The 27,207-nt window shown below is 41.7% G+C and overlaps 1 protein-coding gene across 1 annotated transcript in view; it reads left to right on the top strand.

Moving 5' to 3' along the window:
- The window catches only part of SEMA3A (semaphorin 3A), a 423,962-nt gene that overhangs the window by 356,976 nt on the left and 39,779 nt on the right, over positions 1 to 27,207 (top strand). Inside the window, exon 8 of the mRNA XM_065423447.1 lies at positions 26,611 to 26,753. Coding sequence (XP_065279519.1) covers positions 26,611 to 26,753 — 143 coding nt within the window. The remainder of the gene's footprint in view (positions 1 to 26,610; positions 26,754 to 27,207) is intronic.

Raw genomic sequence — 27,207 nt, 5'->3', positions numbered from 1 at the left:
CAAACCTCCCACGTGGCAACAAATGGTGCCGCTGAATTGGTGCAAAACATGGTGAGCATTATTTCACAAACCAGGGTTGAGTACTACTTGGGATAAGTGTGATATATTTATTAATCTAGATAGAACTGGGCTTGGAAGGATTAGCATCTATTGGTAAATGTCAGTGAACACTGATTTCACCACACACAAGCAAGCCAATGAAAAAAATATTTGCATCAATAATAAGCAAAACTTACAGATAAGCAAAGTAAGAAAAATGCTAGTTGAGAATTTGTTATAGTTTGATTTAAGGATCTTTACTTTGTACATTTTGACATGCAATGCTGACAATTTGTGTTTTAATGGTTATAAAGCTTTTACTTTTTGAATAACCATCAATTGTCATTAAATAATTATTGTCTGAGCCCCCTTGTGATCTGACACCCCATCATCTGGGAAATTTGAATTGATAAAAATCTAAAAAAAATGCATACAAATATTGATATTATCTGTCAAAATCAAATTCTGCCAAGCCTAGATATCACCAGCTCTGCTTAAGCCAACAGTAGGGTTTGTTCCAAGGACCTCTTGCACTTGAAGCCTGCACATCTGCTGCTTGAGCCCAAGGACTATGTCCATTAGCTGAAAGCAGTAGCGGATTGATATTCTCTTATGTGGACTAGCACTAGAGAGAGACAAAGAACCACACTTTCCTTTTGTAGACACAATGTCATGGACACTCTCACTCCCGCAGACATAACAAACATGTACCCATATAAACAGGAAGAATCCTTCCCCTCTTGAACATATCCCTCCCCCTTACCTTCATGTTCTTCTTTACTAAAAAAGAATAGTAATAATAATTTTCCATGTGACAAATTCCACGTGACAGATGTTAGTCATGTCACTTAATGGTGCTCAGATACTGTGGTGATGAGGGTGGTATAAAAACCTGAATAGACTAGAATCCAAATAGGATTTTCAGATTTTTCTCTTTCATTTCTTGCTCCAAACCTGAGATGTTGAACGTGATTTAAAATGTTATTTCTTGCTCTCCATCAGCTCCCTAATCTGTATACGCCTGTCTTCTATCACAGCTCCTTCCTGTGCTCATTCCGTTCCCAGAGTGTTACAGCCATTTTACTGCAATTAAAACCTAATTATTGGAGTAAATGCTATATTACTCGAAGCACAAAAATTCTCTTCTTTGCTGCTGTTGTTACTTGATGTTTATACAGCTACTGATTTAAGGGAATGTGGCACGGGGAGCTTTAGGTCTGCTCCAGTTCACACATCCCGTCTGGGTACTTGGGGTATTTTTAATGACATATAAGAAGCCATTCCAGGCAGGAACTGAAGGCCAATAGCTATTAGGAAATGAGCAATTTCTTTAAGGTTCCTCCACTTTCAGGAGACACATGCGCATGCAGGGGAAAAGCACTCTTAAAGTTTCCTCCACCAGAAAAAATTGCTCTCTCATATCAAATGTCTGAATGGAATTATTGGAAATCTTTTCAGCAACTAGACCCTATTTTCTCATTCCAATACTTAATAATACAGCACTGGGTCATTTTCTTTCAAAGGGGTTTTCATCCACTATACAAGCTCCTCACCCTCACTCTGGCCCTTTTATGCTGGGTAAAATGGTCAGAGTAGCACAAAGCTGTGTGACAGCCCCAGATCTGTGGTGGTTTTGTTTTTTTTAGGGGGAAGAGGGATTTCTGTTGCAGGCACTGTGAAAAACAGCCATAAGACTACCTTCTGAAGACCCCCTCTTAGCAGGCATGCAAAAGGTGGGGTGCAGCATGCACTGCTGCAGAGATTCTGGCCAGCGCTATGGCCCATAGGCAACATGGGGAGGCTGCTGTAATTTAGACAGGCCCACAGGGCACCCTCCCCCCCCCCCCCCCCGTGATGAAAGTACTGTGCTATTGTAACACCAACAGACCCATTTTAGAGCAGACTCATTTAACTCTCTCTCTTTAAGTGGTCTCAGTCCCACTAGACGGGACAGAACACCACACCCAGACGCTGTGTGGGTTATGCTATGTCTCTTAAAGACACAGCCCAGAACTCAGCCACCATATTTTAGCTCTAGGGCATGGGTGTTTACCTGCAGGTGCACACTACTAGGGTCATGATCGGGCCCTATGGATCCGTTCTGTACTGTTTCTAGATTTGAGTAAGAAACATGTCTCGATATTGTATTTATGAGTTGTTGGTTTATTAATCATTACGTTATTGATTGCAATGGACGTGCTTGTAGCGTAATGTGGAGTAAGGTTCTATTCCTCATAAGGAAGGGTAGCCAGATAATGGTCTATGTTTGTATAATTGAAGTCCTGTTAACAGCAATCTCTGTGCTACTCCTTGTATATTCATTTCAATTATTTTGTTGAAATAATATTTTATCAATACAGTGTAGGGTGACCAGACGTCCCGATATTTAGGGGTCTGTCCCGCGTCCCGACTGATGCTTGCACTCCTGGTTTTTTTTTTGCTCCGCCGGCGGGACTCCTCCCCCCCCCCCCCCCATGTGTCCCGATATTTTCTTCATCCCATCTGGTCACCCTAATACAGTGTGTGTGTGTGTATATATATATATGTATATATATGACATAAAGGCCACCCACATTCACTAGTTTACAGTTGTGTAGCCTTGCCAGAATCTCCTCCCCACTAGAGTGAATTACATTGAATAATGCTGAGTTCAAGTAAAAAAGACACTCCTTTCTGCAGGACAGGTGGCATGTTAACACTCCGAGACTGTAGCTTTTCTTCTGGCTCTGGAACAGGTTTCTCTTTAAATAATACAAGTGGGTGTTTTATAAAGAATTGAATCACCATCAGAAAAGAAACATGGGTTTAAATGGCAGGCTGCTAATTCAAGACGATTCCTGTGTGTGCAGGATGGCTTTGCAAACCCAAGAGATAGTTCAAGAGGTTTACAGGCTGCTGATGTTCATAAGATTCCCTTAATTTCCTCACATAATGATATGTTAAGACTAGGTTGGCTAATCATGATCTTGGAAATGGTAAAATAAAGTCCTTGAAGAACATCCTTATTTAGGGCCATTTGTGCCACTCTTGCTCAGGCTGAGTGCTACCATGCTCCACGAGTAGTCCTTTGATTTCAGTATGAATAGAGACAAATGCAATTGTTATTGTGAGTAAGATGGGCTTGTCTACGCAGAGAAATAGTGAGTGACAAACTAGGGTGTGAATCTACAGTGCACACGCCTGCCACGCAGTAACTGGCCACTGTACGCTAAAGATCTACAGCGTGCTTTGACATACTGCTCCTGTGGCATGGTAGCAGGGTCCACATGGCCAGTTAGTGCATGGCAAGCTAGTGCACTGTGGATTTACACCCTGGCTTGCTACACAGTAAGTCTCCATGTAGACAAGCCCGGAGTAAGGGTGTCAGCATCTGACCCTTGGAGAGTTTTGCAATTACTGTTAACGGAGTTGACTAACCAGCGTTTTAAAGAAAAAAATATTTCCAGTGAATCCCCTGGCAAAACTCTAATTGACTTCAATGGGAGCAGGATCAGGTCTGTAACATTTCCCTCTACTTTGAATATGACAAATGTCTGAATTTGCTTTTTTCTTTCCGTGTTTTTTTCCCCTTCTGCTCTAGCCATCAGTTTAATTCATGTTGACCCTGTCAGTACCAATTTCCTCTTCTCAGGCCACCACGTTCAGAGTCTGGTGGGTGTTCAATAGAGATTTACTGTTGACTGGGTAATTTGAGTTCATGTGTGTGGTGAAAAATTAGTGAGGAAAATTACCCAGCAAAGTGGATGCCATGACAATGCATGTCACCATGGTGTGACTGGCTCTGCTGACATAGCTCTCAAAAGCTCTCCCTCTGTGAAAATAGGGCCTGTTTGCAAATTAATTAGTTTCTGGCAGTGGCTTGATTGTTGACCCAAAGTTTGTAGAGTGGAAAAACAATCAGATTAGTGTGTTCAATATAAAGGCCCAGTGCGGCACTTGAGTGTGGTTTGCCAAACTGTTGAGGCTGTGAATGGAGTGAAACAAATTCTTTTTTGAGAAGCCAAGCCAAAGGTTAAGTGTGATGTGACTAGGCACGCTGGTCATGGGGGGATGGAGAATTAGAGGGTTTCAGCCACACAAAGCTGGATGGTACTAAGCAAGTTTCATTGAATTTAATGACAGGTTTCAGAGTAGCAGCCGTGTTAGTCTGTATCCGCAAAAAGAACAGGAGTACTTGTGGCACCTTAGAGATTAAAAAAATTGAATTTAATGACATTCACAGCATTAGACACAAAGTCATTGGATGTGTTTTAATCTTGGTTAGAGGGAGACATAAGCTGGCCTTTTTATTAGAATTTTTTTTAATGTAGTCATGGGAAACACTATTTACTGTGGCTATGGGGGATATTAGAGATGGGCCCAGAACTTACCCCTGGATTCAACTACCCCAAAATTTTGTGGAAATTTAGATCAGGATCCACACTTTATAAATGGCCCCTTATCTCTACAGTGCTGCAATCCAAACCTTAGATTCAACCCCTGAAGTTGGGATCTGGATTCACATGTGATTGATCAGGTCCTTCTCTTAAACAGTATTGAAAATATTTCATAAGGCAAACGCATTGGAAGATACATAGATTAAATAGATAAACTAGCTAACAGAAAGACAACAGGCCTATGTTTCTATTGTTCCTAAAAGATCTCATGGACCAGATCCTTAGCTGGCGTTAATTGGCATAGCTACACTGAAATCAGGGTAGCTGTACTGGTTTACATTAGGTGAGGAGCTTGGGTCATATCACTAATGACATACTTTACTATCAGAACATTATCAATGTGATTAATTTCTTTAATAGCAAAAAAGATAGCTGTTTTTCTTAAAGATGACTCTTCACTTTAGTTACCTTTTATGGGATTCATATGATTTCTGTCACCCCATTATATGCCTGTTGAATTCCCTTAAAATCTTTCATTTACGTCAAACAATGCCTAGGCAAACCTTTAGCTGTTTTAAATAAGTTCAGAAGAAAAAAAACACAGCTAAATGAGAACTGTACCATATGGGAATTTTAAGTGGTCTTAAACCAGTGTCCTGAAATATTTTATATGGGAGTCCAATGGACCCGGATCTGAATAGTGACTGACTTTTGGGAGTTTGTTTTCTGATCCAAACTTTGTGAATGGTTTTCTGTATATAATGGGCCGAACCAAAACCCTACATATGAACACTGCTAAACTTTGAACTGCTTGTACAAAAAACCATGCACCATTGCATGCAATTGCCACAAATGAATGCGCATATGAGGTATCTGATCAGGCAAAAAGCCATAATTGGCCTTCACATGTGCAAATACCAGCTCCAGATTGGTGTTTGCACTGCAACAATTGTGCATACAAAGTAAACCATTGCATTTGAGTTAAACAGAATACTTGGTGCATACATTAAAATCCTAATTAGCATTAGACATAGGTGAATTGTCCTGTAGACTTAAGACCTTCCTCTCACTGCTTGTGTCTATCACTCCCCTTTTCTCTGTTCATGAATTTCTAAACATTCCAGATTGAATGGTTGTAAGGCTAAGTAATTGCTTTTGTTCTTTGGTTTATTTAATATAAATACACAAAGCTCAATAAATGATAGGTCCTCGCACTAATGGTAGACATCACAGTTGCAAAGTTATAGAATCCCAACATGAATTTGTGTGTCAAATCAGTGACTGCACATTTATTCATGCCCTCTGGGACCCACGCTGCCTTTTCATCTTAGCATGCAATATGATTTAAATTACAGCTTGTGCAGAGCTGTGCCTTGGGATTCCACTGCATGTTTCCAACTGTTTATAGTTCAGTTAGCTTTAACCTCTGTGATTCTCAAAATTAAATAATGTCAGGGCTGATATCAAACTGATGGCTGGTAGTAGGTTGCTTAAGTACTCTCTTGTATTAAAAGCCTATTTTTACAATGCAGTAGAAATATCTGTGTATTAAAACCATAGAAAATATGTTCAGCGAATTTCAAGAGCTTGATTTAAAAGTTGCAACAACAAGGAATTGTAAAGGCAATACTAAGTTAGAGGCCTGCTCCTCTTTCCAGTAAAGTTAATAGAGGTATGACTATTGACTTCAATGGAACAGGATTGGGCCCCAACTCACCACATTGTGCCCAAGTATTGCAGCACAAATGGTATGTAAGATCAAGAAATATTATAGGATAGATTTATTTTATTTTGTTTTGTTTGTTTGTTTCCTTATCTAAACACAATAGGCAGTTAACTAAAACCTTGTAGAATATCGTAGTTTAATTATTTTTAAATACTAAACTGTATCAGATAGTATTACTCCTGGGGGAATTCTGCACCACTGCACATGTGCAGAATTCATGTCCCCGCACATTTCTTTGCTTCCCCACAGAAAAATGACTTTCAGACAGGGAAGCAAAGTGAAGCTGCAAGAGCAGTCACATGCCACTCCCTAGCTGCACAGGTACATTGTTTCAGGCAGCTGGAGCAGCCGGAGGAGAGGTAAATCACCGCAGGGCTGGGGACACCCCAGCCACTGGCTCCTACCCTGAGCTGGGATCAGCTGCTAGTCCCGGCTGGGCTGGAGGCAGGAAAGGATGGGACTTCCTCTTCCCCTACAAGGAGTGGCTGGGGCTGTATCAGACCCACCCCCAGAAACCTGCCCCAGCTGCAGGACGCTCAGCATCCTCCCCTGCTTCCTGCCCCCATTGCTCCTCAGCTGTGGGGAGAGGGGTCACTGTATGGGGAGCTGCTCCCCCATCTACCTAACCACCATGCATCCGGACCTCCCATACTCAGACATTCCTGCCAAGCCTCACCCGGTACATCCAGAACCTGCTAGCCCTCCATACCCAACCGAACCTCAACTCCTGCATCTGAAAACCCTCTTCACCCAGACCCCCTGCTTCCGGCCCCCCACCCCTGCACCCAGAGCACCTCCCACTGAGCTCCCTGCACTCAAATCCCCACCCTGATGCCCCATTCCCTACACCACACTGAGACCCCACCTCCAGACCCCCATGCCACTGATTCCCAACTAGTTGCACCCAGACCCCCACCCCACCAAGCCCCACTCCCCCAGCACACAGAGCCCCCAGATGAGACCCCCACACCCAGACCCCTCTCCCAAGCCCCAACGATTTCATCTGGAAGCCCCTGCAGAGTCCCATTACCCCTGCACCTGGAACCCCCCAACAAGCCTCTGTGCATCCAGATCCCCCCACACCAGCTGGGCTGGAGGCAGGAGAGGATGGGACTTCCTCTTCCCCTGCAAGGAGTTTCCTGCACCCAAATTGTCCCACACAGAATCCTCTCACCCCACACCAAGCCACTCCACACTTGGATCCTGCCTGGTTGAGCCTGTCTGCCCCACACCTGGTGCACCTGGCGCAGAGGGGCAGGGCCCCAGGGTGTTTCTGGGGCAGGCCCAGGCCTTGTGCTGTGTCAGGGTTGGGTGCAACCTCATCACTGAGTCCGTGTCCCTCCTTCATGCAGCCAGTGGTCTATGCTCCCCACTGCTGGAGCCTCTGCATTTATTTATTGACAAATAAAACTCGCAGAATTTTGCAGAATTTAAAAATATTGTGTGCAGAATTTTAATTTTTTTGGCACAGAATTTTTATTTTTTTTGGTGCAGAATGCCTTCAGGAGCACAGTTGCCAACTTTCACACAGTAAATAAGCACCCCCAACTTTCACAATAATTCAAAAATCAAGCTAATCCCATTTCAAAACAAGGCCAAAACAAGCCAATGCCTAAGAACCCCAACACTCTATGTGACTAGATACACCCAGCATGCAATCTGGGACTGTGGTGGGCCCGCTGTGCACCCTGACTCTCTCCGCCCCCTTGCCCCTGATTGCCCCTTGCCCCTGCTTACCCCTCCCCCCTTGCCCCTGCTTGCCGGGAGCCGATCAAAAAAAAAAGAAGCTACAAGCCAAACAAGCAAAAAGGCACAAGCCAAAAACTAGTCAACAAGCAACTCACAAGCCAATTAAGCCAAAAACAAGCCCAATTTCTGTGGTTTTCTTCAAGGGTTTTGCATGTCTGCTCAGGAGTAATAGTATATACTAGAAATCTTTCATTACCATAGTTGCATTTCCTCTAAATACTTGAGGAAGAATACCTAAAAAGGATCCAATGAGAATTTGAACATTCAATCTGTTCAGATCTCCATCTGTATTCAGAATCCTAGCTGTCCATTTTAGTGGAAAAAATTGGAGTTTATTGGTTTACATTCCTATTAACTCTTCAAAGCCAGCACAGTCAACAGCAGTCCTATTCTATGCCTTCGTAAAGTTCTTCAACTGATTTTTTCCCCTAAGTTCCAATATGCAACACCTGTGCAAACCCTGAAGGCAAGGGGGTTGTATAAGTGAGGGCCTAATCTGGCCTGCACAACTTTATCACTGGCAATGATGCACAAGTGGAGAGAAGCCAGTTTCACTCTCACTCAGATCCTAGGTTGAGTTTGCAGCTCTGGAAGTACAGGGAAAAAAACAACCCCTTCTTTTTACTTGTAAGCTTGCTTAGCACATTTGACTGGAAATCACTGAGACAATAAACATGAAACTGCACAACATTTTTTTCCCAAAGAATCACTGTTGTCAGGTACCATGGGGAAGACACAGTAAAAGAACGTAGTTAGATCCCCAGTGTGATGCCTTTGAGTCCTGCGTGCATCCTGCTTTGCTTCAGAATTCCCATTTCCATCAATGCTGTAACAAGCAGCTTTTTAAATTATCCAGGCCAGGCATACAACTATGGACACAGACTAATTTCTTTCAGTGTTTGTTACTATATTATGACAAACCTCAAGCACATATTCCATGATAATCAGTAGCTGAGGAACTGTAGTTTTTTTTCTTAGCTGCTGAGCGAAGCTTAGATATACAAACACATAGTAGATTATTCAGAGGAGATGGAAGGAATGCAGTTGTCCATGTAAACATTATTATGTTCAGTTAAAAATATTCTTGTACGGTGTATTCCTCAGCTATGTGTATTTTTAAAAAAGATCCTTAACACCCTATGGACTAAAATCTGAGTACCTTTTCCAGACCTGAAGAAAAGCTTTGTGTAGCTGGAAAGCTTGTCTCTTTCACCATCCAAAGTTGATCCAAGAAAAAAAATATTACCTCACCCACCTCATCTCTCTAAAATCTTGTGATATTTTATTTACTAAACATAGCAGATTTTTCAGTTAAACAGAAGCTGACAAAAATCCAAAGTTTCTGGCCCGCGTGTTATTGTTTTTGCACTTTTGAATCTTCTAAAATGCCAAAATATTTTAATGTAACAGAAATTACATTTTAGCTGGTTTGTTCTCAGATCTTGCATGCGAAGTAAAAAGCCCTTGGAAAGATGGACTTACACTGCCACTAACACTAGAAGAATAGAATGTGTGTAAACTGGTGTAAGTCAACATAGGTCCATAGGCTTCAGTGAAACTATGTCAGCTTGCACTAGTTCAGAGACTTGCCCATAGATTCGATACTTAACATATTTGTACAACTATATATTGGAATAGATCTTAATGTATAGGTTCATATATATACCCAGAGAGACAGTGTTGTTATACACCAGGGGCAGGCAACCTATGGCACATGTGCCGAAGGCGGCACGCAAGCTGATTTTCAGTGGCACTCACACTGCCCGGGTCCTGGCCACCGGTTCAGGGGGCTCTGCATTTTAATTTAATTTTAAATGCAGCTTCTTAAACATTTTTAAAACCTTATTTACTTTACATACAACAATAGTTTAGTTCTATATTATAGACTTATAGAAAGAGACCTTCTAAAAATGTTAAAATATATTACTGGCACGTGAAACCTTAAATCAGAGTGAATAAATGAAGACTCGGCACACCACTTCTGAAAGGTTGCCGACCCCTGTTATACACTATATAATAAAGAATCTATCACATAATTACAAATTTATGGTACAATTTAAGAAACATTAAGATATAATGGCTTCCTATGCCAACAATTGATAATCAGTAAAGAACAATTAATGTATCGTGAATTGTGATACTGTATAGTTCAATAACCACAATATAACAGGAAAGCTGGTAACAAAATTTCTTTTAGGAAACTTTCCTGCAGGAACTGTATTTCTAGTGGTATAACTCAAGTCATTTTATCTGATTTGACGTGCATGCAGGATATTGTATATCAGTATCTAAAAGGTTATTGAGAGCTTGAAAGGTGTGGACAAGCCACAAAAATTGAACTGCGAGCTTTATCCAAACCTAATTTGGAGTCCCATTCCACTCCCATTTTAGTGGCAGTGTCCCAGAGTGGATTGTAGTTGATCCCATTGTCTCAATGATCCCATTGTCTGGTCTGTATAGCAGGTGGTAGCACAGAGGAGGGCAAACTACAGCCCGTGGGCCACATCTGGCCCGTGGGACCATCCTGACTGGCCCTTGAGCTCCCAACCGGGGAGGTTAGCCCTCGGCCCCTCCCCTGCTGTCCCCCCTCCGCCGCAGCCACGCAGGCAGCGTAGGCAGCACTCTGGGTGCGGGGGGAAGGAGGGAGGATGTGCACTCCTGCCGAGCAGAGCAGCAGCATGTCTAGCTCCGGCCAGGCGGCGCGGCTGCCAGACATGCTGCTCTGAGCGGCATGGTAAGGGGGCCGGGGTTTTGGATAAGGGGCGGGGGATCTCTGGGGGGGGGGCAGTTAAGGGACAGGGAGCAGGGGGCGGTTGGATGGGGCGGAGGTTCAGGGGGGGGCGGTCAGGGGACAGGGAACAGGGGGGTTGGATAAGCATGGGAGTCCCAGGGGGCCTGTCAGGGGACGGGGGTGTGGATAGGGGTTAGGGACAGTCAGGGGACTGGGAGAAGGGGGGTTGGATACGGGGCGGGGTCACGGGAGGGGGTGGTTAGGGGACAAGGAGCAGGGTTCTGAGGTGGGCAGTCAGGGGAGCGGGAAGTGGGAGGGGGCAGATAGAGGGTGGGAGCCAGGCTGTTTGGGGAGGCACAGACTTCCCCACCCAGCCCTCCATACAGTTTTGCAACCCCAATGTGGCCCTAGGGCCAAAAAGTTTGCCCACCCCTGTGGTAGCATGATGGACATTTTGCACATAGGAAGTTGAGGTGCAACAAAGTGGCAGAGGAGAAATAATTTGCTTTAGAAGAGTGTCTTAGACTGTAAGCTTTTTGGGGCAGGGATTATATTTTTGTTCTGTATTGTACAGAGCCTAGCACAATGGTGTCCTGGGCCACGATTGGGGCTTCTAGTGCTGCCACAGAACAGATAATAAATAAACAATACAAAAAAGTTTCCTTTTCACTTTTTTTTTTTTAAAGAGACAGATTCGTATCTATTTTTATTAGATTAGTGTCACTCTCTAAGAAATGGAGAAGGTGCATAAACATAAGCATACAAATAAATCGTGAATTTCCTGTCGATAGTTTAGTAAAGGTTTGGTTCAGATAAACAGGGACAAAGCCATGGCTTGGATTGGATTTGCTTTTCTTTTAAACTGGCAAATCTGTGGTAGCTTTGTGCCAACATTGAAATCAGAGTATATAGTCCTTATGTTAACCCCGGTGTTTACTGGTTACTAAATTATCTTTGAGTAAAATCCATGTTCCTTTGTAATTAATTGCAAAACTCCCATTGATTTCAATAGGATCAGGATTTGGGTCTTTGTGAACGTGCATGTGTTCGTGAGCAGTGAATTGCTAATGCAAAGAAAAATTATAGGACAGTTCAAACGAAGCTACTAAAACCATGGAACCTCCAAGGAAGCTGTAGCAAAGTAACTGGGGAATAGTGGGCACTGGAAGTAGTAGAGACATTTACTGGCGTTAACATGCATTGTGAATATTTAAAGAATTTTATTTTGATGGGGTGGGAGAGTGGAAGTTTCCCATAAAAGTTTTAAGCAAGAAAGCAAAATCCTGGGAATAAAGGAGATGAAAGAAGGATTTGATTTCATAGACTACAAGACAGGAAATAGTAAACTTTAAAAGATAACTGTAAAAACTGTAACTGTAAAAAGAGGAGTTGTGGAGTAGGCAGACACAGTGTGTTGTAAAGCTGGCAAATAAAGGTCTCTTAAAATGGGTTTAAAAGGTTGAAATTAGATCTACAAGCATGGAGAACAGAGAGAGTCAACAAAAACTAGCAACATACCCAGGCAAGTGTTTAAAATAATGCTTACAGATTTGCTATAGAAGCCAAAAAAGTAGTCTTGTAAATCCTTTGCGAGAATTATGTGTGATTTCCTTATGTGCAGTTTGTCTTGATATTTTAAAATGTATCTTCAATTACCGAACAGTAAGACAGATGAACTGTAAATAGAAAGCCTGATGACAGCTGACCCCTGATCACGACGGATCTTTCATAATTTGTTGGATAACCTGTCATCTGTATTCTGTACAGCATTCAAGATACGTGTAACAAGAAAAACTAAAGAATAAAATGTGGGAAGGAAAGGGAGTGCCATCCCTTTTGCCAGAATTATGCTTTACTTGCTTCCTTATGATACCTAGAAACTCCAGAGGTGGGTCCATTAGAAAGAGAAAGCAGTCACTATTTTGTTCTTACATATAATTTAATTTAATAAAATAAAATGTTTCTGTACCTTCTAAAAGCTGAAATTTAAAAGTAGTTTCCATTGGCAATGTCTGTTTCCTGAATGGTACCACAGCAGATATCAACACTGCAAAGGCAAAATTCTCTTCACTCATCTGCATTGCAGGTCTCAATTGTATACTCTGCCCTATTTCTGTGCACAGAACCCCCATTGAGGTCAATGAGAGCTCTGAACATGGAATGAGTATTGACTATGCAACAGAGAGCTGCACTGTGAATCAGTGAGTGATTCTCACTAGCCTGTGTATAGGGATTGGTATTATTGCTACGCAATAATAATTGATATGCAATTTAAACAGCTCAGATATGTTTTTTGACATAATTACCAGACTCTTGTCTGTGGAAAGCTTCTCCCGAGAGAGTGTTCCACAGCTTAATACATTTTACTGCGAGAATATTTTTCCTGAGTTTTCATTTTTTACAAATGTCATACCCTTATCCTCTGTCACTGACTAAATAATTCTTCTCTCTTTGGTGTTTAAGCGCCTCGAGTATTTATGTGTGCTTGTAGGCACCCCACCAGACCCACTGAAAAATAACATTAAAATACAGGTGAACCGCCCTTTCTGACAATGGCTTGAGAATATCCCCAGAAACTTTTTATAATCTGGAGTTACAGTAATTATGCCTCAAAGCTTTCTGAACCTCTGTGTGCAGACATGGAAGTAGATGTTTTGTGTGACTACAATGAGCAAGATTTGACCCTTAAAGCATAATTGATGATGAGCAATCCTCTATTAACAGGGAGATGGACCAAGTAACCTAGTAGGTCTTTTCCATCTCTAGTGAATCCATGATTGTAGTCACAGCGTATGTCAATATTCCCCCCCCCCTCTTTTTTTATATCAACAGTGTTAATATATCATATCAGTGATAAGCCTGTAAATTATTTCTATTGAGCTATAACTCCTGGTAATCCTTTTTTCTGCTGATTGATGCTAAATTAAATTGGAATTACATATTATGTCCATGTGACTACTAAATGAGGTCATCATAATTGATGTTGTCACACTGAATATCAAAAGTAGTAATGAGGATTTGTGTCTCCACTCCCAAGTGTGGCTGAAATGCCTTGCTGGATTTTGCATTATTTCACTAAATTGAGAGATTAGTTAAAAACCGTCATTCACCCGGTGCTTATTTCAGTCTCTACTGCCTTCATTTATTAAGCTTGCCTTAATGGATTTTGTGTCAAGTTGTTGTACACTGGCTGTAAAAGTTAATTATAATAACAAAGCCATTTTACATAGTCTGACAAAATGACCTCAGCTTTGTGACTGCATCAAAAGGACTTGGCAAAGGAATTAAATTATTGTGCAAGGATTAGAAAGGTTAGGGAATCTCTACAGGACTGTTTGTCTGCTGGATCACTGCTTTGGAATAGGGCTGGTTTGGTGATCATCATCTGATGAGCATTCCCTAAAAAATGAATTGATGGGCTCAATCCAGTTCTTTTTGTACATATATGTAGCACGTTCTAACCAGTTCGCTGACATTGATGGATTAAGCCTGACAGCACCCCTGTGAGGTACAATAGATAAATATTATTCTTCCTATTTTGCAAATGGATGAACTGAGACCCCTGTGGTAAGGGCCATATTGTCCGCTATGCAGGAAAAATACAAACAGGCAACAGGAAACAACATGAGTGGAAAATTTGTCTGGCCAGTGAGGCGTTTGTGTTCCCTGTAAAATTGGCTAGGGGATCCTAAACGCCTAGATCTTAGGAGATGTGGGGGGGGGGGGAGGGGGGGGGCTGAGATCACCATGCAGCACCCTCTACACTGCTGCTCAGCTCGCAGCTTCATAGAATCAGAGAAATGTAGGACTGGCAGGGACCTCGGTAGGTCATCTAATCCAGTCCCCTAAGTGTTATCTAGACAATCCTTGATAGGTGTTTGTCAAACCTGTTCTTAACAACCTCCAATGGTGGAGATCCCACTGCCTCCCTAGGTAGCATGTGTCATTCATCAGCCATGCTGTTAATGCCTGATCCATGTAATTTCCCTCTCCAAATCCCCACCATACGTGGGCTACAAACTATAAAATAATATAGATTTTTTTTTGGAGGACATCAGTCTTCTGGCTGCTAGACTTTCAGGAATAACCTGATCATTTAAAAATTAACACAGTGGTGATAGAAATATAACACCTCCAGATATAGGCAGCCACAGAAAAGAGGTGCTAATGACATCCCATAAATTTTGGTGGTTGTTCTTTAAAGAGATAATAATCACCTCTTTCAGATTAAATAGGATGGGTAGATCAGAAGGTCTGTTTTGTGGGAAATCTAATTTACTTTGTGAATTATGCTATAATTTCACTGAACTTTTGTGTTCACTTTTCTTCACCATATAATTAGTCATTATAGAGAATCAAAATTATTGTTGTCTCTTTAAGAACAAAGGCCTCAGAAACTGATAATTATTTCACAGCTCAACATTTTTTTTCTTTCTCCTTCCCATGCAGCCTACAATATTGCTCGTTAGAAATGTTCAGACTAAGAACTAAAGTATGGGGGAGGGGAAGATCGGCTCCACCCTAGCGGCAGTGCCTGGAGATTGTGGGTACATCTGTATTGCAATCACAGAATCAGCAGGTCTCGCATCCTCTCTGTTGCTCATGCACGAGAGGACAGCACCACACACTCATATGCAAAGAAGTAAGTTATGTGGGACTGAGGGGAGCTTGTTACAAATTGTAAAGGGGTAACAAGGGCTATCTCTCATCATGCTCCCTCACAGCATCTGTAGAGGCACCATGGGTCTGGTTGTCATTGGCATTAAAGCCCACTTTCACTGCTTTGGCAGTGAAAAGTGGCCTTGAAGAGAGCATACATTTAATTCACTGTCATTTTAAACCTCCTTTACACTGGAGGAGTGGTGTAAAGGAACCTTAGGATAAATGAAAGTCAGGCCCTAAGCCCAAGGGCATGTCTATATTACAATCACAGGATGTGATTGCAGCTTGCGTAGACATACTTGAGCTAGCTTTAATCTAGCTAATTCAAGTACAGTAACTCCTCGCTTAACGTTGTAGTTATGTTCCTGAAAAATGCGACTTTAAGCGAAACGATGTTAAGTGAATCCAATTTCCCCATAAGAATTAATGTAAATGGGGGGGGGGGTTAGGTTCCAGGGACATTTTTTTCACCAGACAAAAAGACTGTATATATATACATACACACTGGTACTGTGTACCAGTAATAAATTGTTTGTTTAAAACTTATACTGTGTGTGTATAAGTATACACACACACACACACACACACACACACACAGTATAAGTTTTAAACAAACAATTTAATACTGGTACACAGTGATGATGATTGTGAAGCTTGGTTGAGGTGGTAAAATCAGAGGGTGGGATATTTCCCAGGGAATGCCTTACCGCTAAATGATGAACTAGCGATTGGCTGAGCCCTCAAGGGTTAACACATCATTATTAATGTAGCCTCACACTCTACAAGGCAGCACGAATGGAGGGAGGGGAGACAGCATGGCAGACAGAGACACACACCCTGTATGTGAGAGAGAGAGACACGCATTGCTTCTTTAGGTACGCTGACCGCACTCTAAGTACACTGCCTTTTTAAGTTGATCAGCAAGCTGAGACAGCAGCTGCTGCCAGGAAGCTCCTTCCATCCTGAGCCCTGTCGTGTGTGTCCCCTGCTCTATGGAAGATGGAGTAAGCGGGAGGCAGGAGCAGGGGGGAGGGGGACACCCTGACATTAGCCCCCTTCTCCCCCCCCCCCCCCCCCCCCAGCAAGCAGGAGGCTCCCAGGAGCAGCTCCAAGGCAGAGGGCAGGAGCAGCACACAGCAGTGAGGGGAGGGACAGCTGAACTGCTGGCAATTGATAGCCTGCTGGGCGGCTGCCGCACAGGGAACTTAGTGGAGCGGGGAGCTGATAGGGGGGCTGCCAGACCACCTTGGTTCCAAGCCCCCACCAGCTAGTTCCAACAGGTTGCTCTTCCTGCAAGCAGTGGACAAAGCAGGCGGCTGCCAAACGACGACGTTATAAGGGAGCATTGCACAACTTTAAACGGGCATGTTCTCTAATTGATCTGCAATGTAACAACGAAACAACGTTAATCAGGACGACTTTAAGTGAGGAGTTACTGTACCAGAACAGTGAGGCTGCAGCAGTGTGCACTTCAGAGTGGGATGCAAGCCTGCCTAAACCCTGGTAGTTACTTGTGGGGCTACCCTGTAGTGAAGTGCACATTGCCACAGCTTCTCTGCTGCAGAACCTGAGCTAGGTTAGAGCTAGCTTAGGTATGTCTACGCAAGATGCAATCCCCTCCTCCCCCCATGATTGCAATGCAGACATGCCCTGAGGCTTAGGGCCTGACTCTCATTTATCCTAAGGTCCCTTTACACCACTTAGCACTTGTTGTGGACCAAATCGCAACCAAGCCTAAATCTCTCTCCATTTCCTATAACTATTCCTGCAGTTGTTGATTTTTTTTTTCTTTTCTTCTTTTTTAATTTTCTGATTTCCTATGGTGAATACTATTCTTGGAATACAAATGCTGCTGTTCAACTAATCTGAACTGATGTTGAGCCATTTCTTTGCCAAGATGTGACAACCCCGTTGGGGGTTTTGGTTTCAGTCTGCATGAGTTTCACACACCTAAACCAATAGATTCTGTCCACAGGGCTGGAGCCCACAACATCCCTTCTGGTTCATTTGGAATTTGCAGTTTGTATAAATGGAGAGAGAAAAAAATTGTTTTTTCTCTTTTTATCCAGAGAACAGTTATAATCAGGAAGCAAACTAGATTCCACAGAAGTAAAGATGTAAAGATATAACCCACAACCATCAGCTTAGACCCTGAGGTACAGAGATGTTTTTATTTCAGGAGAAGTCTAAGTATCAGGATAGTTATGAGAATCATGCATTTGTTTTTTTGTCCATGCCCAACCTGCAGATCTAAAGAGCTTGAATAAAGAAGACAGCTTTGTTTTAATGTTTCTTACAATAAGAATTACTCTTAGATGATGATGATGATAACTAAAATATTGCAAATCCTTGCCCAGTAGGATTCGATTCCTGTTGCCAATTGTGTGACAGTAGTATTGAGGTCTGAACAGAAGCTGGATGTGGAAGAGCATTGTGAGTTCATTAGCATCCTCTGCTAGGTGTTTCCTTCTTCCTGTGCTATCTTCTTGTATTAGAATGTTGAAAAAGGTGCTAGCTTAATATCATGTAGAGCATCTTTCATCCTTAAATGTCCCAAAGCACTTTGCTTCATTCACCAGCAAAATACAGGCACCTGTACAGTGAAACAGTGTGGGTATTTAACAGCACAGAGCAACATTACACACGTTTTTAGTCCAAAAAGTGAAAAGTATCGTATGCAATTGAAATTGCAGGAGGATTTTAGATAAATTAAATACACATGATCCAGTATTATAATTTCACTATAACACTAAGGCCAGTATCACTAGGCTTTGAAAAAATATGATGAGATCTCTAATTTCTTATCAGATCCTAGTTTAATTTCACATCCAACAAACACTACCTATAAAACCATAGGAGTACTGATCATTCTGGTGTACTGATTTAGTAATAATTCAGAGACAAAAGTGCCAACTACCAAATCATAAATACCATTATCTTGAGAACTCTTGATTTTTCCCAGGAGCGGGATTCCCATTAAAGTATGAATGACCAAAACCAGTTCTGCTTATCTTGCAAGAGCAGCTAATATCACAACCAGATATGGTATGAACACAGAAATAGTATGGATGGCTCACAGCCGCTTTTACTTCTACTGTAAACTTCCCAAGGTCCTCTACGGGTCTTGAGAAACAAAGAATAGCCAGAACACACTGCACTTCAGCCACACTCTTTCTTTGTCCCTGGGCCTGCCCTGACACAGCCCCTGTGCTAAGGGCTGGGAACAGGACTGGTATAAGGCCCTTACACCATCTTTTAACAGCCAAGGAGTTCCCTTGTATAAGGGATATTCTCAGGGAGCCATTTTCACCATCTTTGAGGAATCTTTATGCCAGCAGAGAGCTGTAAAAGGTGTGATGTCATGCTCAGGACACCCAGAAATGTGAGCCACTGTGTTACCCTGTGCCTTAGCAAGAGCAAGGGCTTTGCTGCTGCTAAACTGTATCAGTTCACTGACACACCAACTTGTCTGCCTTGCCAGCAAGCTCTTCGGGACTCTGCCAATCTAAACCTTTCCTTGCAGGCAACAACCAGTGAACCAGTTCCCGAGTTCCCCACAGACGTCTCCCTGCAGTGTCCAGTCCCTCTCACAGAAATTATTAAATTCACTGCCTCCAAAGAGACAGAGCACAGATTAGCCTCTAAGGTTAGCTGGAGAGACACACTTCATACACAGCACTCAGATGGTTTTGTAATAAAACCAGAATACGTTTATTAACAAGAAATAAGTGATACTAAGTAAAGAAAAAAGAGACAGGTATGGTTACAAACAGTAAAATAAAATATGCCTTCTAGTGACTAAAACTTAATTTTAGCTAGTTATGATCTTTGCCTAAGCAGTTTTCTTACTTACCGCTAGTTCACATCATCCCTAGCCTGCCAGATTGAGGATCCAACTTTCACAGGCTCAGAGAGTGGTTTACCCTGTGTCCCGTCAGTGATGGATAACTAAAAGTCCTTTTTGCTCCCGTTGTATTAGTCAAAGTCCATTGTCTGTGCCTCAAGAGCCAGGGAGGCTTCTTGGGGTGCAGATTCTGTCCCCTGGTGTGATTGTTAAACAGTTTTCTCTCCTGCTTGTTTACCTTATACGTAAATGTAGTTTCATTGTCCACTGTCAGGAATTCTGCAAGCTGGTCAGACAATTAAATACATATTCCTTTTTCTAGGGCAGGCTAGATTTATGCATTGTCTCCCAAGCACATGTAAAGAACATAGTTTCAGCACACATCTATACTTTGTACACAACTGGTCCTTACATCACACAATAATTTTTGGGACCAGTGTGTCACCAGTTTACATAGGGTACCCCAGAGGACCCCTCTGAGATACATATTATGACAACAATGCATTGGGGCAATGGTTGTGTCAGGCCTGAGTTACAGGATGGAGGACCCTCTTCCATTTGGCACTGAGGGGCTCCCATGGTCACAAAGGGGCTTACGTGTAAGTGAGAATCAGGCCCAAAGTTTAACTGACTCAGTGGCAAAAGAAGGTGTTTGACAGGTGACAAATTAAATGAGGGAGATTTAGAAGCACACCATTAAAAGATTAAGAGGTTTGTAAAATATGGTAAAATGTGTAAGAGCATAAGACGAGTTAGCTCTCTTGTCATCACATATTAAAAGCTTTGTCCCCTGGTGACCTTACGGAAAGCAGTAGGGACTTGGAGCTTTGCTGTGCACATTTGTGATTTGGGCTATAAGTCTTCCTCTGAGAAGGCAATACAGCTAGCTATGATTTTCAAGTTCAGATTTTCTGAGGACAGTTCCTGCTTTTTTGTACATGCTGGGTCTCTGTTGACAAGCACTGTGTGTTTATGAAGTCTGAATAGCAGTCTATTTTTGCAGCAAAGAGTCCTGTGGCACCTTATAGACTATCAGACGTATAGGAGCATGAGCTTTCGTGGGTGAATACCCACTTCTTCGGATGTCTATTTTTGTTATTGTTAAATTTTTAATTTAAGATTCCCTCGTCTCATTACCTCTTCGCAGGGTTCTAGTCATCGTTCAGTAATTTTCATTAAATTACAGCAACTGCAACTTTACTGAGCATAAAATTTCCCTACAGTTTCCTTGCATTTTCTAGTTGTGAACTGGGGAAATTTGTCATTCTGACCACAAATCTCCTGTAACGGGAGCATCTGATTCAACCTCCTTACAGAATGCCTCCTGTGAGAACTGCCCTTTTTCCTCTTTGAAATGACAGATCTCCATCATTGGAGATTTTTAAGAGAAGGTTGGACAAACGCCTGTCAGGGATGGTCTAGTCCTGCCGTGAGTGCAGGGGACTGGACTAGATGACCTCTCGAGGTCCCTTCCAGTCCTCTGATTGTATGATTCTATGAAGGAATGACCCTAACTTCTGTTTGCTCAGCTTAGTTAGTGCATCTTGACATCTAAAGGCAATTTTGGTGCCGTTTCCTTTATTGATCATCATTAAAATGCTAATACGATTCATTCAGGAATCCAATCTGCTTTCTTTTATTGTTTTTGCTGTTGTTCTTTTGTTGTTATTGCTAAAGAATAATGCTTGTGAGGGAGCAAATAAAGATTGATTTTTCTTTAGCTTTATCTGAACCTGAAGTGCTGAGACAAGCAAAACATGTTTCCATTACTTAACTAAGCAAACAATGGCATATCAATCATAAAGGCAGCTGGACCAAGGTGTCTTTTTCATAAAGTGGTAGATTTCTCATGAAGGACAGTTTAATGGGCTGCTGCCAATGAAATTGCTAAAGAACTGGTAATCCCAGAGGGCCATACAAAACTGGAGCTAGCAGAAGGTGTCAGTTAGGGTATGAGAAGTAGCCCAGTGTCAAGAGACTCGAGAAAAGGAGATTGAAAAAAGTTGAAATGCATTTCTTAATTATTTGCTCCATGACACTGATTGTTTTAAATCAACGTTTCTATTTTTAACCTGCTTGGACTGGCTATGAGATCAGAGAAATGTTTCTGCCATTAATGTTTATCATGTTTACATTGTGGTTTCATTCCCCCTTTGATCATGCTTAAATATACTTCTGACATGTTCTTTTGATGTTTGTTGTCTTTTTAAAACACATTTTGACATTGCTTGCTTGAGTTTTGAACATAAGGAATCCTTGTAAACTGTTTAAACCCAAAGTGTTTCTTAAATCCTTTTCACTAAAGGTGTTTTATGGGCCTGGAATGTGGAAAAGAATATGATCCACAGGGTGTTGTGACTGCTTATATTATTAGAAGAACCATGTGTTTCTTAATAGTTATAGACACATTTTGGGATCACATAGACTCCAGTAATTTGTACATGGCAATCTGAGGTAGTCATATCCATCGATAATAGCTTGCAGAGTACTACCATGGGTTCTACTCTTTTCGGCTCCTGCTTCCACTTCCCATACAACAGAAGTTCTTTTAGCTCATTCCAGCATAGCCTCTCTTTTATATGTCATCAACTTCCTTATGTGTCTGTGCTGAACATATGAAGTATGTCAATGCTGCCTGAATTATCTTAAACTCTCCCTCGGGAACTCTTGATAATAAGATAAGTTACTGAACTAGCTAAAATTTTCAGGGTGATGCTATATCCCTAGTATCAGAGGGGAAGCCATGTTAGTCTGGATCTGTAAAAGCAGCAAAGAGTCCTGTGGCACCTTATAGACTAACAGACGTATTGGAGCATGAGCTTTCGTGGGTGAATACCCTGATGCATCCGACGAAGTGGGTATTCACCCACGAAAGCTCATGCTCCAATACGTCTGTTAGTCTATAAGGTGCCACAGGACTCTTTGCTGCTATATCCCTAGTGTCAACAGCTGAACAGATATGCTGGGGAACATACTTCCTTTTGCTGCATGAGTGCACTAGTAGAAAAACAGGGTATATGACGTGCCTGACTTTTAGACATCATCCCCAAAAGAAGAGAAAGACAGAATTGCAACCCAGGCAGAGAGTGCTAAGTTGGTCGACAGTGACTATCTGGCTGGATCACCATGGCCCCAAAGGACTGGATTTGGGCAAAATCAGGCCCCCAAGAGTTCTTGAGCAATAGGCTCCAGACATCAGGCAAGACATTCATCACAAGCTAGGGCAAGGCTATTGCAAAGTTGCTGAAGCTCCTCAGATCAGGTCAAGTGTGCATGGCTGCTACTGGTATCACATAATCCTGTACAACATGCCACAAGTTGGGCATTCAGTGACTAAACTGGGAATCACGCCACTGAGTGGTGAGAGGGGTATGCCAGATACCCATTGGAATGAAAAATAATATCCACAAAGGAGTAATTCCAGCTGGCACTGCTGCCCTGCCGCTAGCTCTTGGTTGAGCAAAGACTAGGGGAGACAACCCTGAACTAAACCCGTTGTGGAGAAAGCGTCAGGTGGTTGGCATTGCAATTCAGCTCTGCCTTCCAGCATCTCCTGCAACTGTGCTGGCTTCTAAACATCTTGGTCTTCTGAGTCTTTGGGCCTGGATAATACCACGAAGAGGGGGGCTGTGATCCTAAGCTCAACCTCTGCCTCCTTATTTTTTTTCTGCATAGATGTGTACACCAAAGATTTGGGTTTAATGGTCTCCCTCTTCAAACTTGCTTGTTGGAATATGAGGACAACACACACTGGTATGTCAAACAACCTTGAGGAGGTCAATGACTGTAGGAAGGCTGCCATCATCAACAGAGAGCCGGAGAAACTTGACATTGACATAGCCTCTCTCTCTCTGAGACTGGACTAAATTACAGATTTAGTCCAGATGCAATGTTGCTTCTTTTGGCATGAAGAAAGCAAACAAGATCGTTGTGAGGATAGGGTGGATTTTGCAGTCAAAAATTCATTCACATCTCTAGTTGAATGTCCCATTGCAACATCAGAATGAATCATATTAGTAAAAATATCTACCACAGGTGGATTTACCAACATCATTAGTACATATGTGACAACACTTTTCTTCACCTCTGTAGAGAAGGATTTGTTCTATCAGAAACTCGACTGTGTCGTCAGCAAACTACCACCAGGCAAGCAACTCTATCTACTGAGAGACTTCAATGCTAAAGTCAGCTCACATCACGAGATGTGGCTGCTAATCACTGGTCACCATGGAGTGGGAAAAATTAACAACAATGGTCAAAGTCTACTGGAGCTCTTAACCCACCAGCGACTGTGTATTACCAACACATGCATTACCAGAAGGTCTCCTGAAGACACCCCTGATCTGGAAACTAGCACCAACTAGATTTAATTGTCACCTGTAGAAAACACTTAAAGGTTGCTCTCCATACTTGCAATTTTCACAGTGGATGCTGCAAAATAAGGCTTTCATTAAGGAAATTCCATCATACCAAACAGAACTGTTGCCCACACATTAACATCAATAACACAAAAGACCAAGGAAGGTGTTTAGTACCAATCTTAGGGAAGCGATTGCACCTACCCTGAATGCTGATGCAGCATAGAAGACATTCAGAATATCCATATAGCTGAAACATTTGCTTTTAGTGAACACACTATAACAACTGGTTTGCAGCATACCCTGAAGCAATATTTCCAGTTATTGAAACAAAATGCACCTCAGATTTCCATCACAACATTCACCCCTCTCCTGAGACATATGCTAACCTCAGAGTGGCCAATTATACTGGCTTGATCTGTGCTAAAGATACAAATGTCCTTTGAGAATGGAGATCTAAGAGGTCTGATTAATGCAATTAAGAAAGCAATAGGTCCTTCATCTAAGAAGATTATCCCACTCAAATATCTTAATGGAGACATCATCATTGACAGAAGCAAACAAATGCAACACTGGTTGGAACACTATCACAAACTCTATTCATGTGAGTCCACTGTTTCTGAAATAGTGCTAATTGTGACCTCGGGGCTCTAGGCCATCAAAGAGCTTGGTATAGAATCATCTATAAAGACAAACCACTTTCTAGCACCAGGAAAGGCTGCAGAAAGAGATGGAATTCCAGCTGAAGTACTGAAAAAAGGACAAGTAGTGCTTAAATATCTGCACAATGTCTTGTTTGCCTGCTGGAGAGAACGGGGGTACCACAAAACATGAAGGATGTCAACTTCATAATGTTGTATAAAAACAAAGAAGATTGGAGTGATTTTAACTACAGAGGAATCCCTCTCCTGAGTGTTACTGGCAAGGCATTTACATGGGTAATTTTTAAAAGACTGCAACTTCTTGCTGAATGTGCATATCCAGAGAGCCAGTGTGGCTTCTGTGCTAGTAGATCTACCATCGACATGATTTTTGCACAAAAGCAATTGCAAGAAAAGTGTCAAGAATAAGGATAACCTCTATACATGGCCTTCTTAGATCTTACAAAAGCTTTTGACCTGGTTAACAGAAAGGATCTTTTTCAATTGCTAGAGAGAACTGGTTGCCTCCCAATCCTCCTCAGTCTGATTCAATCCTTCCATAATGGCATGGAGGCTATAGTTCAATATGATGGTGATCAATCTGACAGCTTTGAAATTCACAGTGATGTCGGACCAGGATGTGTTTTGGCACCAACACTCTTCAGTTTATTTTTTTCTTTGCTGCGTCATCATGCTTTCTCATCTAGCACCAAGGGTGGACATCTCCATACAAGATCAGATGGAAAACTCTTCAACCTTGCATGTCTACAAGCAAAGTCAAACATCTGCTTATGTGAGAAGTGCTATTAGTTGATGATACAATGCTCATCACACGTAGTGTATACAGTTAGTTAGCATATAAACTGAGGAGGATCCTTAGTAAATAAAGTAGTGGTTTTAATAAGCCAGATCCTCAGCATAGCACAATCTGGCTCATTACCTCCCTAAGTATGTGATGATGTGTTAAGATGACACTTTAATACATGATACTAGAACGTCTTATAATTTGACATAGGGACAGGACTCTTTGAATAGTTAAATATAGTTCACACTGAATTATCCCAGCAGGATGTAAAATGCCGAAGGAAGAACAGCAGCTTGGTAATTCTGTTTGATTTACCTCCTTTTCCCTAGTCAAAGAGTCCAACGGAAATACTTGAATGAAAAATGCAATATTGGGCCAGATCTTCCTCTGGTGTAAACTGGCACAGCCTCATTGAAGTCAATGGAGCTATGCTGATTTACACCAACTGAGTATATGTCCTAATTTCTTTGCCCGCTGTTTTCTGTTTGTTTTATCAATCTCTCTTGAGGCTTTATATATCTACAATATCACTGTCTAGATATAGACATTTGTGTGGAAGGGGAATTTGTACTCTGAATAATGATGTCAATAGAGCTGATCAGAAAATGGTATTTTTCATTAAACTTTTCTTTAAAAATGAAAAACTCATTTAAAAAATCTTTCCGACCCAACAGAGGGTCCTGTGGCACCTTTAAGACTAACAGAAGTCTGTTAGTCTTAAAGGTGCCACAGGACCCTCTGTTGCTTTTTACAGATTCAGACTAACACGGCTACCCCTCTGATACTTTCCCACCTAAATGGATTTTGTTTTTCCATTAAAAAATGGTTTTCAAAACATTGTTTTGTTTTTGGTTTTAGTAGTTGAAAAGCAATGGAAAATTTCAAACAAAATGGCCATTTTTCATCCAAAAAAATGTTTTATAGAATGATTTTTAACCTGTTCTTGAGTGTTCTGTCTATAGTTCCTATTACTACAAAAGCTTAGGGCCTCCCAATCTTTAGTGTATTTATCTTCACAGCACCCTTACATTTTATACATGGGGGACTAAGACACAGAGAGGTTAAGTGACTTGATTAAGGTCACAGAGGACGTATATGGCAGTTCAGGGATTTGAACACAGCTCTCCCAATTCTCAGCCAAACACCCTAGCTATTGGACAAACCATCTTCTTCCTCTGTTGTAGCTTTCCTGTGCAGTTTTCATTTCTGCTGTATAGAAAGTCAAAATAAACAAGGAAATGAGAAGTAGGCAAGACTGAATGTGAAAGAAACTCTCAACAATCCATGCATGGAATTAGGAAGCTATGCTGTAATGTTACACTACAGTTAAAAGAGCAATTTCATATGTATTATATTACTTCATATGCTTTCCTGAATCACTACAGAGTATGAATAGCAAGCGCTGCTATATTCTGGATAAATAAACTATAGATGTGTGCTGATGTGCAGTGTTGGGAATGTGTGTGTGTTGTTCTAGTACCAGGTTCCAAGAGCAGAAACAAGTTGTGATAGGGATTTCCTTTGGGTGGGAGCACCAGGAAGAAAAGTTGAAAATTTGCTTATTTGATGAAAGGGTTAGTTCATGTGTGCAAGTCAGAATGGAAGAATCCTTTCATGTAAATGAGGCAACAGATTTTACTTGCTGTGTAGTAACATGTACATTGGCATTTTCTTCTCAGATCCTAGGTTTGTTAGTGCCCACCTAATACCAGAGAGTGATAACCCAGAAGATGACAAAATCTATTTCTTCTTCCGTGAAAATGCAATTGATGGAGAGCACTCTGGAAAAGCCACCCATGCCAGAATAGGGCAGATCTGCAAGGTAATATGGTGACTTAATTTTATAAGAATTAATGCCCTCAGTTAAAGCTATAAAAGTGATATTAGCAACTACTCTTTCTTGGCTGTACATTAGTCTATGGTAACATTGGCAATGTAGTGATGCCGAGGTCTTCCAGAATGACCAATAGTCAAGGGAAAACATCAAAGAGGTACAATAGTCAGTTCTGTTCTGTTTGGAGTAGCACCCCAAATTTACAATGCATCATCCAAAAATGATCAGAACCTCCTGAGTTTTCAAAATGTGGCTGAGAGAAATAGAGTCTTGTGCAAGAAATATGGTACTTCCTGCTTCCAGGTGGACCAGATGTTCTGTAGACATTTTATTTCTTGAGTTATTTTTGACATCTAAAGTTCCCATTCCAGGTAGAACTTCTAAAGGCAAAGGCATATGAAAATGAAAATAATTGGTTAGGCTAAGTTTTATAAATGAACAG

Source organism: Emys orbicularis, chromosome 1 (assembly GCF_028017835.1).
Source record: "Emys orbicularis isolate rEmyOrb1 chromosome 1, rEmyOrb1.hap1, whole genome shotgun sequence".
Classification (NCBI taxonomy): Eukaryota; Metazoa; Chordata; order Testudines; family Emydidae; genus Emys; species Emys orbicularis.
Note: the sequence above shows the minus strand (reverse complement) of the source record. Positions and strands in the feature narration are given on the sequence as shown.